The sequence below is a fragment of the Myotis myotis genome, unplaced genomic scaffold (assembly GCF_014108235.1).
Source record: "Myotis myotis isolate mMyoMyo1 unplaced genomic scaffold, mMyoMyo1.p scaffold_m19_p_15, whole genome shotgun sequence".
NCBI classification, from domain to species: Eukaryota; Metazoa; Chordata; class Mammalia; order Chiroptera; family Vespertilionidae; genus Myotis; species Myotis myotis.
Genome location: NW_023416319.1, coordinates 16,585,109 through 16,601,617, shown reverse-complemented (window position 1 = coordinate 16,601,617; position 16,509 = coordinate 16,585,109). Strand labels below are relative to the sequence as shown.

The following is a 16,509-nucleotide window of genomic DNA, read 5'->3' as shown; positions in this document are numbered from 1 at the left end:
ATGCCCAGACTGGAATCGAACCTGGGACCCTTCAGTCCACAGGCCGACGCTCTATCCACTGAGCCAAACCGGCTAGGGCTAGATTTTTAAATTCATAGAAAAAGTATGGATGAATACACACTGAAGGAGACAAGGGTTAAATCTGGGGAGAACTGGAATTTGTAGGTTAAGTATATTTTTTATTTTATGTAGTTTTGTACTCTTTGAAATGATTAAAACTTTTTTAAAGTTAGGAAAACAATATGAAGTAGCTTCTAAATGGCAAGTGAATAGTAGAGATAATGATGGAATATAGAAATACAAAGGGAATGTGGTTGGCTGGGATGATATAAAAGGTTTTCCTGAAGTAGGATATGAAAGATGCTTGAAGGTTTGGGTATTCCAGAGAGAAAAATCATGGCAGAAGAACACCTATTGTCTTTGGAGGACAGGAAGGTTATCTGTCTGCATTAGCAGGACATTTGGTAATGAGATGGCAACCCGGATTTCTGAGCGTCCACATAGATGCTGAGAATGCAATGTTTTAGGATTAAACTCACAATAGTGCGTAGTAGATTAGGTAAGGTTAGAGCCAGGAGAACGTGTGCCCACTAGGGGATGCTGTTTCAAAACATAGGCCCAATCAGTGGTTCTCAACCTTTTGGCCCTTTAAATACAGTTCCTCATGTTGTGACCCAACCATAAAATTATTTTCGTTGCTACCTCATAACTGTAATGTTGCTACTGTTATGAATCATAATGTAAATATCTGACATGCAGGATGGTCTTAGGCGACCCCTGTGAAAGGGTCGTTCGACCGCCAAAGGGGTCTCAACCCACAGGTTGAGAACCGCTGGTAGGTGAACGGAATGTAAGGTATAGCAGGTAAAACAACAAAGAGGGTGTTCCCACAGTTGAAAAAATTGGGAAAACAAAAAAGATGCGCAAATGTTAACTCTCCCCTTATTATCTCTTGCTCCCCAACTGGGTCCCCACACAACAAAAAACTAAAGCATTACAGTATGCGTATAGCAAGTACCACCCGAGCTCCGATTAAAGCGACTACTATTCCCACACTCCCTTGCGAGGCCAGTGCCCTCTTTCCGGGGGTCCGGAGGGGGGTGGGGGTGGGGGTGGGGGTGGGGGGGCTTGCCGCATCGTCTTCTGGGATTTGTAGTATTGCAGTGTCTTCTGGGAGTTGTAGTTCTCTCCCTACAATCGGCTGGGCGAGGCTGGAGACTCGGAGGCGGTGCCGGCTATCAGAGCTGCGCTAGGCGTTTAGGGCCAAGATGGCGGCGCGCCGGGGACGGAGAGACCGAGTGGTGCCGCCTCCGAGTGGGGGCCCCGGCCCAGACCCTGGCGGTGGAGTCCGCGGCAGCAGTAGGGGGGGTCGGAGCCTAGCGCCGTATGAGACTGTGGGCACTGTGAGCGGCGGGGAGCAGGTGAGAAGCTGGCGGGCGGCCCGCGGCTGGCAGCAAAGCGGCGTGTGCCGGGCGGTGACACGTGGACGCTACAGGAAAGGGAGGAAGCGCTCCGGAGTCGATGCCGGGTTCTGTGGGAGGCAGGTTGGGCCGAGTGGACCTGAGCCTTTTGCTGGTGGGACGCAGGCAGAGGCGGGTCCCTATGGCCATTCCTCTGGAACGCCGGAGGGGCACAGTCTGGAGTCGGAAACCCGGCCCATGATTGGAGGGAGGAAGGGGGAATTTGGACTTGGAGTTAAGGGCTAAGATCTCCATCTAAGGATGCCGAGTGTGTGTGTGGGGTGCCCCTATCCCCGCGCCGCAGTGCCTTTTCGGAGCCACGTGGGATGGGGGGGAGCGATTTCCCCCAGAGAACTTGTCTGCTTCCCCTCCCCCTCTAGACGGCCTCGGCACCCACGTGGACTGGGCTCAGGGTTAGGGGGGCCGCGGGTCCACGTGGGGGCGGGGAGGGGGTGTCCACGTGGCTCCCGCCTCCGGCTGCCCGGCGCCCTGGTATCGGCGCTAGAGCCGCACTGCCGGGAACTGGGTGTGTCTCAGCAGGTCCCGCCATCTCCGAGGGGCCTGGGGGCCCCGGCCGGGAGGGAAGGTAGGGGCTGCTAGAGTCAACTTTGCTCGGAGGCTTGGAGTTCCTTTTCCTCCTGCTTTGGTCCTCGGAACCTCTCGACGGCGTCTGGGGAAGGACTTCCCCGATGTGCGGGAAGTCTGTTCCCTGCGGATGGCGGAGTGTGCTGGGCGGGGAGAGGGCTGAGGTTGAAGGGCTGTGGAGTGAGCTGGTGGCGGCTTCTGCCTGACCGGCTTGGGGTGGATTGTGAGTCACGGGCACCGGTGCTTGGGTTGCCTGCAGTCCTGCCTCATTCTTGATTCAAGGGGAATGGGGAATGTCAGCATATACATGGGACAAGCTTAAGGAAAGGAAAGGAAAGAATCCTCGCACCTTTCCCTTTTTTTCCTCCAGCATCTCTTTTGAGGAGACAGCTAAGGTCTGCTGTGAACTGACAAATTGGGGTGGTCTGTGTTTAAGGCTGTTTGGAATTTTTGCTGGGGATGAGAAAAGTTGGAGGCGATTTGAGAACAACACTAGATGAACATTTACTGGTTGGGGGGATTCCTTCCTGTCAGATTATTATTTTCTTGGCCTTCAGCTCTCCATACTTCTAAAGTGTTATTATCTTTTTATTCCTCAGCACAGGACTTCTTATAAGTTCTCACCCAGAGTGGGGGTTGTGCAGGACTTAGTTTGAACTGTTAGCTCTCTTAAGCAATTAAGCTGAGTCCTTGAAAGCTTTTTTTTTTGTTGTTCTCCAGGTGGGAGTTGGGCTGCAGGCTACCAGGTAGTGTCAGTTCCAGCAGACCAATCCAGGTCCTTGCCTAAGGGAGAATGGCTTCTGGGTCCCTAACTTGGGCGCTGTCACACCCTCTTCCCTAATTTTTCCAGAGGTCACCCTTTGGGGGAGAGGCAAGAAGGATTCATGATCTAGCTGTCATCTAAGTTGGGTGGTCATTTGGGGTCGGCGAGGTCTCCTGAAGAGATTACCTCTTCCCCCTCACCACCAAATACAAAAAAGCCCTGGGTATTTGGAATCCAGTCAACCAGCTACTTACTGAGAAAGCATTATGTTCAGACACAGGGAATACTGTGGTAAACCACTCCTGTCCTTTAGGTTCTCCTTTCCCTGCCAATAGGATCTTATGTTTTTATCAGGCTAGACAGATAATAAGGAAAGTGCATATTTGAGATTATATAATCAGCAGTAGTAATCTACTTTGCAGGGTCTGGGAAAGACCATTTTAAGCTGAGACTCTAATAAGGCTATGTGTGTAGGTAGGAGACACTTTCATCAGAGGTAATATGCCCCAGCTGGTTTGCTCAGTGGGTAGAACGTTGGCCCTCAGACTGAAGGGTCCCGGGTTCAATTTTGGTCAAGGCCCTGGTCGGGGTGTGTGCAGGAGGCAACCAATCGATGTGTCTTCCTCACATTGATGTTTCTCTCTGTCTCTCCCTCTCCCTTCCACTCTCTCTAAAAATCAGTGGGAAAATATCCTCGGATGAGGATTAACAACAACAACAAAAAACCCCACAAACAAACATCAGAGGAAATAGTATGTGAAGGCCTTGAGGTGGGAGAGAACATGACTTATTGGAGAAACAGATTTGTATGGCTGGTGTGTAGAGAGAGAGGCAGGGTGGTGAGAGGACAGGCTGGAGCAGAAGAGTCTGGTGGGGAAGACCACGACCCCTTTAAGCCATATTAAGGAGTGCAAACCTAATGCCAAGGGCAGTAAGATGCTATTGGAGGGATTTAGGGACTGTTTCTGGAAGTGATCTGACTTATTTTTAAAGTTTGTAGCTGGTTTTGAGCCATGCAGGGACAGGACTGGATATGGGTTCACTTTTAGCCTGGGTTTAGCCCCTAGATCAGGGGTGGGGAAGCTTTTTTCTGGCAATGGCCATTTGTGTATTGATAACATCATTTGTGGGCCATACAGAGTTGTCAGTTTAAAAATTAGCCTGCTATATTTGGTCAAACATTTAATTAACTCACCCCTAATGCCTTGGCAGGGCCAGACCAAATGATTATGCAGGCCTTATACGGTTGAGGCCGGACGTTCCCCACCCCTGCCCTAGATGATGTTGGTACTTTAGGAGCTGTCCTATTTGGGGATTGAATGATGGGTGAGGTAAGGTGGAGAGGGGGGTGTCTCTGACTCGGGCTCCAGTACTGGTCTGATGGAGGTGATGAATCTTTGGAGAGCTGGGCATTGTCTTGAGATTCTGGCCCAGTGGCTAGGCCAGATAGGTGGCAGGACAAGTTGAGATGCAGCCTCCTTGCTCACCCAGGAGTGTTTGCTGAGCCAGGTGCTATTCAGCTGCTGGTTGTAATTACAGGATTGTGAAGGCGTGGGAGGAGTTAGTGCCTAAAACCTGCCACCTTTCACTTCATCTCTGTCCCTGGCCTCCTAAAGTGTTCCTATCTAGCCTTTCCTCTCCCAGGTTATCCTCAACTTGGTAGGAGGGTGGGTATGGGGTATGGTTACACATGTTGCTTTTTTTTTTTTTCTCTTGGAAGAGATGCAATTTCCCTTTGCTGCAGAAGGAGAGGGGGAACTGGTTTATCCATGTTTGTTCCTATTCTCTGGCCTTTGCATCATATGTTTCCTAAAGTATAGATACCCATGGCTCTGGCCTCTGGCCTTGCTCTCTCCATTCCAGCCACTTCTGGCCCAGCCCACACCCACATGCTTGACAGGCCTGGACGGGTGGCTCCCTGCCTAACAAGGCTGAAGACATTGCTAGTTCTCAGGGAAGTAGTGGGGTGGGGCTTTTCCATCTACAGAATCAAGCTTTCTCATCTTTAGCTCTCACCTGATAGGGTTAGGGAAGAGACTTTTTCCTTGGGACACCATTGAGAGATTTGGTGGCACACTGTAGGCCTTCATAATAAAAGTATGAAGTAAGTGTATATAAGACACTGTACCAGGCACCTAGGATGACCAGGAAGTATGTGTATAGTTTAAACCCTTATAAGAACCAAGAAGAACATAAAAACTATAGGATATGAAGGTTACTTGCCCCAAAGGAACTTGGTATCCAGTTTTAGTATTGATGTAAAGAATGTTATGGGCTGGGGAGGGGACAGGATGTGCTTGCCAGAAAAGTGAGTGGTACAGAAGTGTGTGAATTCAGCGGGGAGATCATCTTGAAGGTGTCTTCTTGAAGAAGATGGGATTAAACGGGAAGAGAGGCCTAAGAGGGATGAGGGAGGTGAGGTGGTGGTAGTTGAAATTGCCTGCTTGCTAATCTCCTCTCCTTTGGTGTGCCCTTCAGTTTGCCTTCACACTGCCATCAGACATCTCTTCTGAACAGTCTTGATATTTTGACTCTCCAGTTTAATAATCTGTTGTGGCTCCAGCTCTTTCTGGATGGAGTCCAAACTTTTTTTTGCCTAGAAGGTCCCTGAGCACTGCCATCTGGGTAGGGGCTTTGGCTCACGAGCTGTACTTCTCTCTGCCAGCAAGTCTGGAGGTTTGGCTGTGGTGGGGCTCCTGCTGAGTCTGGGGCCATTGTGGAAGGCTGGGCACTTAGTTTACAGAGCATATCAGTCAGTTGCCCCAAAAGGTCCAGTCATGTAGCCTTCACCATGCTCTTCTGACATCCCCCCTTTCCCCCCAGGTGCTGCTGCATGAAGAGGTGGATGATTCTGGCATTGTCAGTCTGTCTCGGCTGGGCCCCTGTCTAAAGGACAAGGACCTGGAGATGGAGGAGCTGATGCTGCAGGATGAAACACTGATGGGAACCATGCAGAGCTACATGGATGCCTCCCTCATCTCCCTCATTGAAGATTTTGGGAGCCTTGGAGAGGTGAGCTAGAGCTGGGCCTAGAGGTCTTTAGACAGGCAGTTTGCATGAGAGGTTATGGCTTAGTGGCTCTGTTCTCCCAGAACCTTGGTTCCTGAATACCCAACCTGAAGTCCATTTTTTGTCTCTAGGTGAGAATTGGGCTGCAGGCTGTCAGATTATGTCCCATTTAAGGATGACCTGGCAGGCTTAGACTTTCCTTTCTCCTGCCTTGGCCCCTTACATGTGTAGAGGGTTCTGATCCCTGTTTTGAGCCCAATTCCTGCCTCACCAAAGGTTGTCTGCTAAGCATTCCACTTAGCTTGAGGGTGAAGGGAGTGTTGAAACGTAAGTTTATGACTCAGTTTTGACAGGTCTCTGTTGACACTACAGAGGTGGTAGATGGTAGTAAATGGGATTGGAACTCATGTCTCCTGGTACTCAACTTTGTCCTTGGCAAATTGAACTGAACTGAGAGCCTGGGAGACTGATTCTCCTGGCATTCAGTTCTTAGTGGCTCAGTAGGTCATTTGGGATGATGATGTAGAACTTTCCTGTTGTCTTTCTGGAGCAGAGCAGGTTATCTCTGGAGGACCAGAATGAAGTGTCACTACTCACAGCTCTGACGGAGATCTTGGACAATGCAGATTCCGAGAACCTGTCTCCATTTGACAGCATTCCTGACTCTGAGCTGCTTGCCTCACCTCGGGAGGGCTCCTCTGTGAGTGTGGGACCAGGGGAAGGGGTTGTGTGGTTTGGTGCAAAGGTTAGAACCATGTCTGTGGGCCTACTCACGTATTCTGAAGCACAAACTCATCTCAGGTTCTTTCTTTCTCCTAGCTGCACAAGCTGCTCACTCTCTCTCGGACACCCTCAGAACGTGACCTCATCACGTCAGTTGATCCGCTGGGGCCCAGTTCAGGCAGTAGTAGAGTGAGTGGGGTAAGCCTGACCTAAGGAGTCTCAGGGAATCCCAGGAGGGGAGGAGTGTGTGGGGACAGGTCTGGAAAAAGATGTTCCTGGAAAAACTCCTTCTGTGGCTTCTCTTCTCTCTTGTAGGTTGAGATGTCTCTCGCAGATCCCCCTTGGGACTTCTCCCCTTCTTCCTTCTTGGAGACCTCCTCCCCCAAACTTTCTAGCTGGAGACCCCCAAGATCCAGACCCCGCAGAAGCCAGTCCCCTTTTCCCCAACAGCGTAGTGATGGGGAAGAAGAGGAGGAGGTGGCCAGCTTCAGTGGCCAGATGCTTGCTGTGGAACATGGCAACTCAATGAGCAGCATCCCAGACTTTCCCATGCACCTGGCCTGCCCTGAGGAGGAAGATAAAACAGCAGCCGCAGGTATGGCAGTGCAGGCAGCTGGTGATGAGAGCATCTCTTCCCTGAGTGAGTTGGTGCGGGCCATGCACCCATACTGCCTGCCCAACTTCACCCACCTGACATCACTCAACAATGAACTTCAGGAGCAGCCGGATGATTTGACACTGCCTGAGGATTGTGTGGTGCTGGAGATTGTGGGCCAGGCAGCCACAGCTGGCAATGACCTGGAGATCCCAGTTGTGGTGCGGCAGATCCCTACTGGACCCCAGCCTGTGCTCCTGGATGACTCACTAGAGGCCAGTCCTGCCTTGCAGCTGCTCCTGCCTACACTTGAGTCAGAGACAGAGGCTGCTGTGGCCAAGGAAGCCCTCTGCCTTGAGAAAGAGGGGTTGTCACTGGACTCAGGGGAAAAGCTGGAGTCAGCCTTGTTGGAGCCCAAGGAAATCATGGAGCCAGTGGTGCCCAAGGGGCCTCAGAACCCACCAGCCAATGCAGCGCTGAGTTCCCAGAGAGCTCGAAAGGGCAGGAGAAAGAAGAACAAGAAACAGCCAGCAGCCAGTACAGAAGGCTATGCCAGGAGACTGAGGTCATCCTCTTGTGGGCAGTCTACTGTGGCTACAGGGGTGATCTCTCAAGCAGGCACTTTGCCTCAGGAGGAACTTCAAAGAGAGGTTGGGCCTCCCCATGGTAGAGGGAAGCCCCGGGCTTGGGCTCGGGCCTGGGCAGGTACCTTGGAGAAGCCTAGCTCTGGGAACTTGGAGAGTAATGCTGGACAAGCTAGTCCTGCTGAAGAAGGTCCTCTTGACCTCTACCCCAACCTGGGTGACACCATCGAAGTTAACCCTGTTGCAACCCATATCACATTGGTTGATTCTGCTCATGACGACCCCATGCCACTTGATTCTGTTGAAACTGATTCCTCTGCAATTGATCCTGTTCTAGGTGACCCTGTATCTATTGACCCTGCATTGGTTGACCTTGCTTCAGCCAACTCAGGGCTGGTTGACCCTCTTCCAGCTGACCCAGTGTTGACTGAGCCAGTCCTGGCTGACTCTCCAGCAGTTGACCCTGCAGTGGTTGTTCCTGTCTCAGATGACTTTCCACCAGTTGACCCTGTCTCCACCAACTTAGCACCAGTTGACTCTCTTCCCAATGACCTGGCTCCAGTTAAGCCTGTGCTAGTTAAATCTAGGCCAACTGACCCCAGACGCGGTGCAATGTCATCAGCCCAGGGGAGTCCAGCCCCCCAGCTCCTTCTAGAGTCAGAGTCCTTGGACCCCCCAAAGGTCATCATCTCTGAAGTCAAGGAGATTGTGGGTCCTCTGAAGGTGGAAGGCGATACTAATGCCACAACCCAGGAAACCAGACCTCGGCCTCTTAGTCTATCTGAGTACCGGCGACGAAGGCAGCAGCGCCAAGCAGAGGCAGAAGAAAGGAGTTCCCAGCTCCCATCTGGGAAGTGGCCCAGCCTCCCAGAAACCCCCACAGGGCTAGCAGACATCCCTTGTCTTGTCATCCCCCCAGCCCCAGCCAAGAAGACACCTCTGCAGAGAAGCCCGGAGACTTGCTTTGTGCCTGCGGGTGGTCCCAGTCCTGCTTCTCCTAGTCCTGAGGCACCTACAAGCAAATCTGTGGCCTCAACTCCCACTGAGCAGGTGCCATCCCAAGAGATGCCACTGCTAGTGAGACCTCCACCTCCTGCTGTGCAGTCCATGCCCCCCACAATGCCCACTGCTGTGCCTTTTCCACCGGGTGGGCTGGGCATGACTCCCATGCTGCCCCCACCAACCTTGCAGCCTCCTAGTCTTCCAATGTCTGTGGGGCCAGTGCCACCTGATCCCTATACTCACTATGCTCCCATGCCACCCTGGCCTTGTTATCCCCCAGTGTCTCCTTCTGGCTATCCTTGTTTGCCGCCCCCACCAACAGTGCCCTTAGTGTCTGGTACCCCTGGCACCTATGCTGTTCCCCCCACTTGCAATGTGCCTTGGGTACCTCCTCCTGCCCCAGTCCCGCCTTACAACTCTAGCTGTACTTATGGGCCCATGGGGTGGGGTACAGGGCTGCAACACCCTCCATTCTGGCCTACTGTGCCCCCACCACCTTTGCCTGTAGCCTCTGTTGGGAGAGCTGTTCCCCCACCCAAGGTGGAGCCCAGTGGCATCCCAGCTGGCCCTCCTGAAAGTTTACCGCCTGTACCGATGGCTCCTCCCCTCACTCTGGGATCAACTGGCCAGGGAGCTCCACAGATAGAGCCCACCAAGGTGGAGGTCAAACCAGTCCCTGCATCTCCCCATCTGAAACACAAGGTGTCCTCCCCAGTGCAAAGCCCACAGAATAAGGTTTCACCATATCTGTCTGCTGAGAGTGTGGCTATTGAGGAGCCTGCATCAGAGAGGTTAAAACTTGAGACCCAGGAGACCAAGTCCAGGGAGAAGACCCCCTCTCCTGTTGCCAAGGCTGTTCCCACACCAAAGCAGAGCACTGTCACTAAGTTGCCTGCTGTCCACCCAGCCCGACTAAGGAAACTGTCCTTCCTGCCTACCCCACGTATCCAGGATCCTGAGGATGTGGTACAGGCTTTCATCAGTGAGATTGGTGAGTGCCGCACAGTTGGCATCAGAGTCAACTGGTATTAAGTTAGCGGAGGCAGGGTCAACTGGTGGCAAGCCATCTGTTGGTGTGAAGAAGGAAATTGGGGTTGGGTGGAGAATGTCCTCCAGAGATTAGGATAAAGTACCTGGCTGGGGGGCTGGCCTTTGGATTTCTTTGGACGTTTTTTTTTTTTTAAATATATTTTACTGGACGAAACCGGTTTGGCTCAGTGGATAGAGCGTCGGCCTGCGGACTGAAAGGTCCCAGGTTCGATTCCGGTCAAGGGCATGTACCTGGGTTGCGGGCATATCCCCAGTGGGAAATGTGCAGGAGGCAGCTGATCGATGTTTCTCTCTCATCGATGTTTCTAACTCTCTATCTCTCTCCCTTCCTCTCTGTAAAAAATAAATAAAATATATTTAAAAAAAAATATTTTACTGATTTTTTTACAGAGAGGAAGGGAGAGGGATAGAGAGTTAGAAACATCAATGAGAGAGAAACATCTATCAGCTGCCTTCTGCACGCCCCCCACTGGGGATGTGCCTGCAACCAAGGTACATGCCCTTGACCAGAATCGAACCTGGGACCCTTCAGTCCCCAGGCGGACGCTCTATCCACTGAGCCAAACCGGTTAGGGCTCTTTGGAGGGTTCTTGAGAGTCAGAGCTCTGGGTTTGTTTATTTCTTGCTTTGTATTCCTGTCTTGATTTCTTTAGTATAGTGAGCAGGGGGAGCATAAAGGGAGAAATGATGTGATTTGGGACTTCCTGGGACCTGTGTACTCAATTGATAGGAGCTGTTTTCCAATCCTGTGTTGTGTGCTTCCATAGGAATCGAGGCATCGGACCTGTCCAGTCTGCTGGAGCAGTTTGAGAAATCAGAAGGTGAGGGAACCTGGGGAGCTTTGCTCCAACCCCTTTTTAAAGTTACTATTTCCTTTGGGCCCAGTTTATAGTTACTTAAACTGGGGGAAGGACAGCCTGAGCCACTAAAGCAGTCCCCTAATTGGAATGGGAGACAAGATCCACCTGTGATGCTATCTAAGCCAGGGAGAGGGTACAGCGTGGCAAGTATTACAAAGAGTAGACCAACAGGGAGATGTTTTCTAGAGGGAAGTAGCTCGCAAGGTAGGCCTTTAAAGATAGGCCTTAATAGAATGCTTGTGGTGAATAAAGGCAGAGATACAGAAATGACTGAGTGTGGTGTATTTAGAAGGCAATGGATAATTCAGCTTTTTCATTGCAAGGCAGGGTGCTGCTGTTGATACTATATCCTGTTCTCAAGGAACTTACCTAATTGGGAAGAAAAGTCTGCAGAAATGACTCCTAAATTGGTAATGGGTACCTATAGTTCAAGGCAAAATAAAAATATAAGTGTAGAACAAGTGTAAACTATAAGACTAGGAAGTTGGGCAGGTCATGTAGAACCTTGAATGTTAGGCTCAGAAGTTTGATTCTATCTCAGATTCAGTGGGTAGTGTGGATGTTTCTGAGCAGAGAAGAGACATGGTTAACAATAGTACCTGTGCACACACTGGAGAAAAATGGATCTTTCTGGGGAGAGCCCAGTGGAATATGTAGGCAAAGTGGATTTTTCTCCTTTGGGTCTCAAAGCCAGCCCTTCTATACCTCCTCAATTTGGAACATCTGGTTGGGCTTTTAACTAGTATGGTTTCTTTGCAGCCAAAAAGGAGTGCCCTCCCCCGGCTCCGGCTGACAACTTGGCTGTAGGAAACTCAGGGTAAGTATGGAGACATGTGAGCGAGTTACCCTACAGCTGTTGGTCAGCAGCCGGCCGGCGCTCCAGGATCATTCATTGGATGCCTCTGTTGCAGTGACGTTTAGTCAGCTCTAGAGTCTTTTCCTGTTTCCACATCCCCATGCTCAGCTCATCACTACTGGGCACTGTTTTGGGTGGTGAGGTAGGAGGATGGATGCGTACCAAGACTTTGGTTGATTCCATTCTGGGGTTCCAAATGTCCTAGAGGTGCCTTTTGTCTTCTGGCAAGTCATGCCTTTGGGGGGGTTTTCCTTTAACACGTTTTAAACTTGTTCAACACTGGTGATAATTTAAGATAAGTGGGGGAAGATGTTGATGGCTAGGGCTTCCCTGACTCCTTGGAGGATACAGGCACCCTACACCTTGCTCCCCAGTCTTCCAGGACTGAGAGGACTTCTTAAAATTTTTCTTGTTCATGGTATGCCATGCTGTTCTGCCAAGCATACTTCTCTCCACATTGATTTTGGGTTGGTTTGAGCCGGGCAGGTAAAGCTCCTGGCTTGAAGGAGGTGGGTGGGGGGTATTTAAGAGTATAGTTGAGTTGCCTCCTGGCATTGGGCAGAGCTGAGCTAAGACCCAACCTACAGTTCAGTCACCAAGACTATTTTTGTGCTGGGGGAGAATGATAGGGGCAGGTTGTGCATCCCATTCCTCTGCACACACCCCTCTCCCATTGCTTTGTGAGGAAAGCAGATGTACAGATGTTGAGGAGGCAATGAACCAGGCTTTCCCTTTTCCCCCTGCCAGCAGCGTTGACCCTCCCCAGGAGAAGAGGCCCCTAGACCGGTTACAAGCCCCAGAACTGGCCAACGTGGCAGGTGGGTTCAGGGTGGGGAACTGTCTTTGTTTAGTTTATGCAGTAAATGTTTGTAGAGCCTGATCTGATCCTCATCATTGAGGTCCTCACAGTCCAGGGGCAAGTTGCAAAATGACTTTGTTAGTATCAGAGGTTGTATGTCAAATAAGTGGGGACTGAAGGGGGACAGTCAGGGATGGGTTGTATGGAAGATAATCTCCAAAGCAGAGGCTTGAGAAAATCACTGATACCAATCAGGTAGGTTTAGGGGATGGAGAATTTTGTAGATGAGCATCTAGAACTGAAGCAATAAAATCAGCCTGATATGTTTTGGGGAATTGCAAGTGGTTATGTTTGGCTGTGGTATAGTGGCTGATCAGGGTGGTGAGCAGAACTAAAGCAAGAGATAAAAGCTGGAGTGGTAAGTAGGTCAGATTATGGGAACTTTGTAATGGTAAGCTATTTGGACTTTATCCTGTGCATGGAAGAAGCAATTGAGAAAGCTTTACTGAATTGGTTTTTGGGTGTTCCCTCCAGCAACAATGTAGAAGACAGGTGGACAGGTGTGAAGCTCAAGGTAGGGGATCATTAGAGATGATGATGACACGTCCCAACAAGATGCAGCCAGAAGTCAGGCAGTGCTGGACTAGGGTGGAGGGGTCTAGGAATGGAGAGGTAGGCTGGGCAGGACCTGGTCACCAGTTAGGTTGGGGCAATGAAAGGTTGAGGGATTCAGGAAGACTCTGGCTGGCGGGGTTTCTGTTGCTGGTCCCCAAGATGGGGAACTTGGGGGAAGGAGTAGTTGCAACAATGGGAGCAATGGGAGAAGTTGGGCTGTGGACCATTGTGGTGTACTTTGTGAGATGAGGTGGGGGTCTCTGGAGCTTACATACACAGTGTTTGGAAGTGTAGAATCGGATCTCATCCTGCTATCTCCATCCTCCCTCCCCTCACAGGGCTCACCCCTCCAGCTACCCCTCCCCACCAGTTATGGAAGCCCTTGGCTGCTGTTTCCCTGCTGGCCAAAGTCAAATCTCCTAAGTCCATCGTTCAGGAGGGAACCCTGAAGCCTGAAGGAGTTACAGAGGCCAAACATCCAGCTGCAGCCCGCCTCCAAGAAGGGGTCCATGGCCCTAATCCGGTCCATGTGGGCTCTGGGGACCATGACTATTGTGTCCGGAGTAGGAGCCCCCCAAAAAAGACTCCTGCTCTAGTCTTTCCAGAGGCAGGCTCCCGATGGAACGTCAAACGCCATCAGGATATCACCATCAAACCTGTCTTGTCCCTGGGCCCAGTCGCCCCTCTTCCTCCAGGCACAGCTGCCTCCCAAGAGCCACTTGATCACAGGACTAGCAAAGAGCAGGCAGATCTCCCAGCCCCTTGCCTTGCCCCATCTGCCTTGCTGTCCCCTGAGGCCTCGCCCTGCCGGAATGACATGAACACTAGGACTCCCCTTGAGCCCTCAGCCAAGCGGTCAGTGCGCTGTTATCGAAAAGCCTGCAGGTCAGCCAGCCCCCCAAGCCGGGGCTGGCAGGGCCGCCGTGGCCGCAGCAGTTCTGTCAGCTCTGGGTCCAACCGGACCAGTGAAGCATCTTCTTCCTCATCCTCATCGTCGTCTTCATCCCGGTCCCGGTCCAGGTCCCTCTCCCCCCCACACAAGAGATGGCGAAGGTGAGCTCTAATGGTCTATTAGGTCCTCTCCATTTAGGAAGTTTTTATGCACATTGAGTTTGATACTTTCAGGCACTAAGGCTCCTGTTTCTGTCTTCGGCTTTTGTCTTCTCTGCCTTCCCTGGATTGTTGAAGGAGGCAAGCTGTGAGAAAATAGCTTCTGTCCTCTGTTGGAGTTTGGGGTATCCCTGAGGTCTCTGCTTCCTTGAGACCTGCCTTGGGGAAACGTTAGAATTTGATCTTAACCATGTTGAATCCTTTGAATACTCTATCAGTCCTCATTTCTGGTATTTTCCTGGTGGTATGTGGGAAGGTGGGATTGTGGGTTGTTAATGGCAGACAGTCCTTTTAATCTGTTGAGGAAAGAGTCTGGGCAGTTCTTTTGGGTGTCCCTGTGGCCTCATCTGTTTCCTGGCAGTACTTTTTTTTCAGTAAGAGACCCAGATTTTCTATTTAGATAAGGTAGCCTTTATCTCTTTTAGTCTTCACTTATTTTTCTTCTTTCTGATTTGTTAAATATTTTTTAATCTTAAATTGCATAATTGAAAAGAAATATGACCTATGCCAAAATACTCTAAAACATTCCAGATACATCTAAAGTTCATCAGGGCTTCAGTTTGGTCATCTTTGAAGAGTTTTTCTAGACCTCTTCAGCTTTCTTTTGCCTTTGGTCCTGTGCTTCCTGAGAAGGAGGCAGGGCTGCTGCCAAGGTGAAGTAAGTAGTATATACCTGCACCATTCCCAGCATTCCTATGCGCCCCTTTATTCTCTAGGTCCAGTTGTAGTTCCTCTGGATGTTCCCGAAGATGCTCTTCCTCTTCCTCATCTTCCTCCTCATCTTCCTCATCCTCATCATCTAGTTCCCGAAGCCGGTCCCGCTCCCCATCCCCCCGCCGGAGAAGTGACAGGAGACGGCGGTGAGCATGTGTTCAGGGAGTCAGTGCATCTGGGGTGTAAGTGCCTGAGAGTTCAGAGACTTAAGCTGTCTAATGTCTGGGTGGCTGATGGCACCTTCTCTTGTCAGGTACAGCTCTTATCGATCACATGACCATTACCAAAGGCAGAGAGTGCTGCAGAAGGAGCGTGCAATAGTGAGTAGAGAAACAGGTCATGGGAGTGGGGGGAGTTTGCCCCTGAGCCACAAGCTCAGAGCCTTCTGTAGTTCTGGCCCTGGCTCATGGTATGTAAATTTCCCTTGTCCCAACATAGGAAGAGAGAAGAGTGGTCTTCATTGGGAAGATACCTGGCCGCATGACTCGGTCAGAGCTGAAACAGAGGTTCTCTGTTTTCGGAGAGATTGAGGAGTGCACCATCCACTTCCGTGTCCAAGGGTAAGCTTGGGCCCTAAGGTCAGGATGTACTTCTATGGTTTTTTTGTCTTTCCCCCTTGCTCTGGTGTGCTGTACAACATTTCATTCAGAGGATTGGCTATTTGGGGAATGAGAAGAATCACCCCAGTCCTCTGTACCCTGGTGGGTGTTTCTTCTCCATGGCATGTGCCCAAATAGCCAGCCTCTGCCTCACCCACCAGTGACAACTATGGCTTCGTCACTTACCGCTATGCTGAGGAGGCATTTGCAGCCATCGAAAGTGGCCACAAGCTGAGACAGGCAGATGAGCAGCCCTTTGATCTCTGCTTTGGGGGGCGCAGGCAGTTCTGCAAGAGAAGCTACTCTGATCTTGGTGAGTGGAGGGAGGCCTTGAGGCTTTGGTGTAAGGGTTCCCAACCTTTTGAGAGTGGGCTCAGCAGACTTATATTCATCTGACACAAGAAGGAACCAAGGGGTGGGATGACTTAAAGTCATTATTGGGATGGGAGGTGGCTGGCCATCTGAGGACTCTGTGGTTGGGAAGTGTGGTCAGAGACCTTGATGTTTGTCTGTCTTTCTCTACCTTTATAGACTCCAACTGGGAAGACTTTGACCCTGCTCCTGTAAAGAGCAAATTTGATTCTCTTGACTTTGACACATTATTGAAACAGGCCCAGAAGAACCTCAGGAGGTAACCCTGGGCCCTTCTCCCCTTCCCCCTTTTTTTGGAGGTGTCCAACCACCTCCAACCCCCTTCCCCACTCTAGGGGAGAGAGCTGCTAGTGAGGAGATGACTGTTTTATAAAGAAATGGAAAAAGTGAAATAAAAAAATGTGTTAAATCAGATTTTTTAAAAGGGTATTTGTTTTTATAACAGGCATTGAAACAAGTTCATTTGCATTCCTATTTGAGATGGATGACATTGAGGGATTCCCCCTGTGTTTGGATGATTAAAGTCACTATGCAGACTAATAATAAATACGAACTAGAGAGAACATCCATGTGTTGTGCTTCTTTCTTTCTATGGTGTTAATACCAAACATACTCACTTTTCCTCTCAACACAGTGTCATGTTTACCTCCATTGAGTTCCTAGGACCCCTCTTTGATCAGGTGTAAAATCCTGTTGGACTTGAAACTTGGCTCCTCAAGTGTTTTGACAGTGAAATCAGTCATCAGGGCAGTGCTTCTCAAACTTTAAAAGGGCTTTTGAGCCCTGGCCAGTGTGGCTCAGTTGGTTGTCCTG

General features: G+C 50.5%; 1 protein-coding gene across 3 annotated transcripts; it reads left to right on the top strand.

The window, feature by feature from the left end:
* Positions 1 to 1,228: 1,228 nt before the first annotated feature.
* PPRC1 (PPARG related coactivator 1) lies at positions 1,229 to 16,261 on the top strand. 3 transcript variants are annotated; one of them, XM_036336196.1, is made up of 15 exons: positions 1,229 to 1,421; positions 5,632 to 5,820; positions 6,371 to 6,517; positions 6,637 to 6,738; positions 6,856 to 9,712; positions 10,539 to 10,592; positions 11,391 to 11,448; positions 12,235 to 12,305; positions 13,240 to 13,954; positions 14,728 to 14,871; positions 14,979 to 15,045; positions 15,164 to 15,285; positions 15,486 to 15,637; positions 15,856 to 15,955; positions 16,142 to 16,259. In XM_036336196.1, the coding sequence occupies exons 1-15, from the start codon at positions 1,269 to 1,271 to the stop codon at positions 16,146 to 16,148; spliced, it is 4,938 nt and encodes a 1,645-aa protein (XP_036192089.1). In that variant the 5' UTR covers positions 1,229 to 1,268; the 3' UTR covers positions 16,149 to 16,259. The 3 variants fall into 3 exon arrangements, 2 of the variants coding, with proteins under 2 accessions (XP_036192089.1, XP_036192090.1); XM_036336197.1 differs by having other exon boundaries at positions 14,985 to 15,045; positions 15,856 to 16,261; XR_004972144.1 differs by lacking the exons at positions 15,164 to 15,285; positions 15,486 to 15,637; positions 15,856 to 15,955; positions 16,142 to 16,259 and adding an exon at positions 14,543 to 14,669 and having other exon boundaries at positions 14,815 to 14,871.
* The last annotated feature ends 248 nt before the right edge of the window (positions 16,262 to 16,509 follow it).

Coding starts and splice junctions, on each gene's coding strand:
- PPRC1 (XM_036336196.1), top strand. CDS start 1,269: ATGGCGGCGCGCCGGGGACGGAGAGACCGAGTGGTGCCGCCTCCGAGT. Junction 13,955..14,727: donor CCACACAAGAGATGGCGAAG/GTGAGCTCTAAT, acceptor TTTATTCTCTAG/GTCCAGTTGTAGTTCCTCTG. Junction 15,286..15,485: donor ATCCACTTCCGTGTCCAAGG/GTAAGCTTGGGC, acceptor CTCACCCACCAG/TGACAACTATGGCTTCGTCA.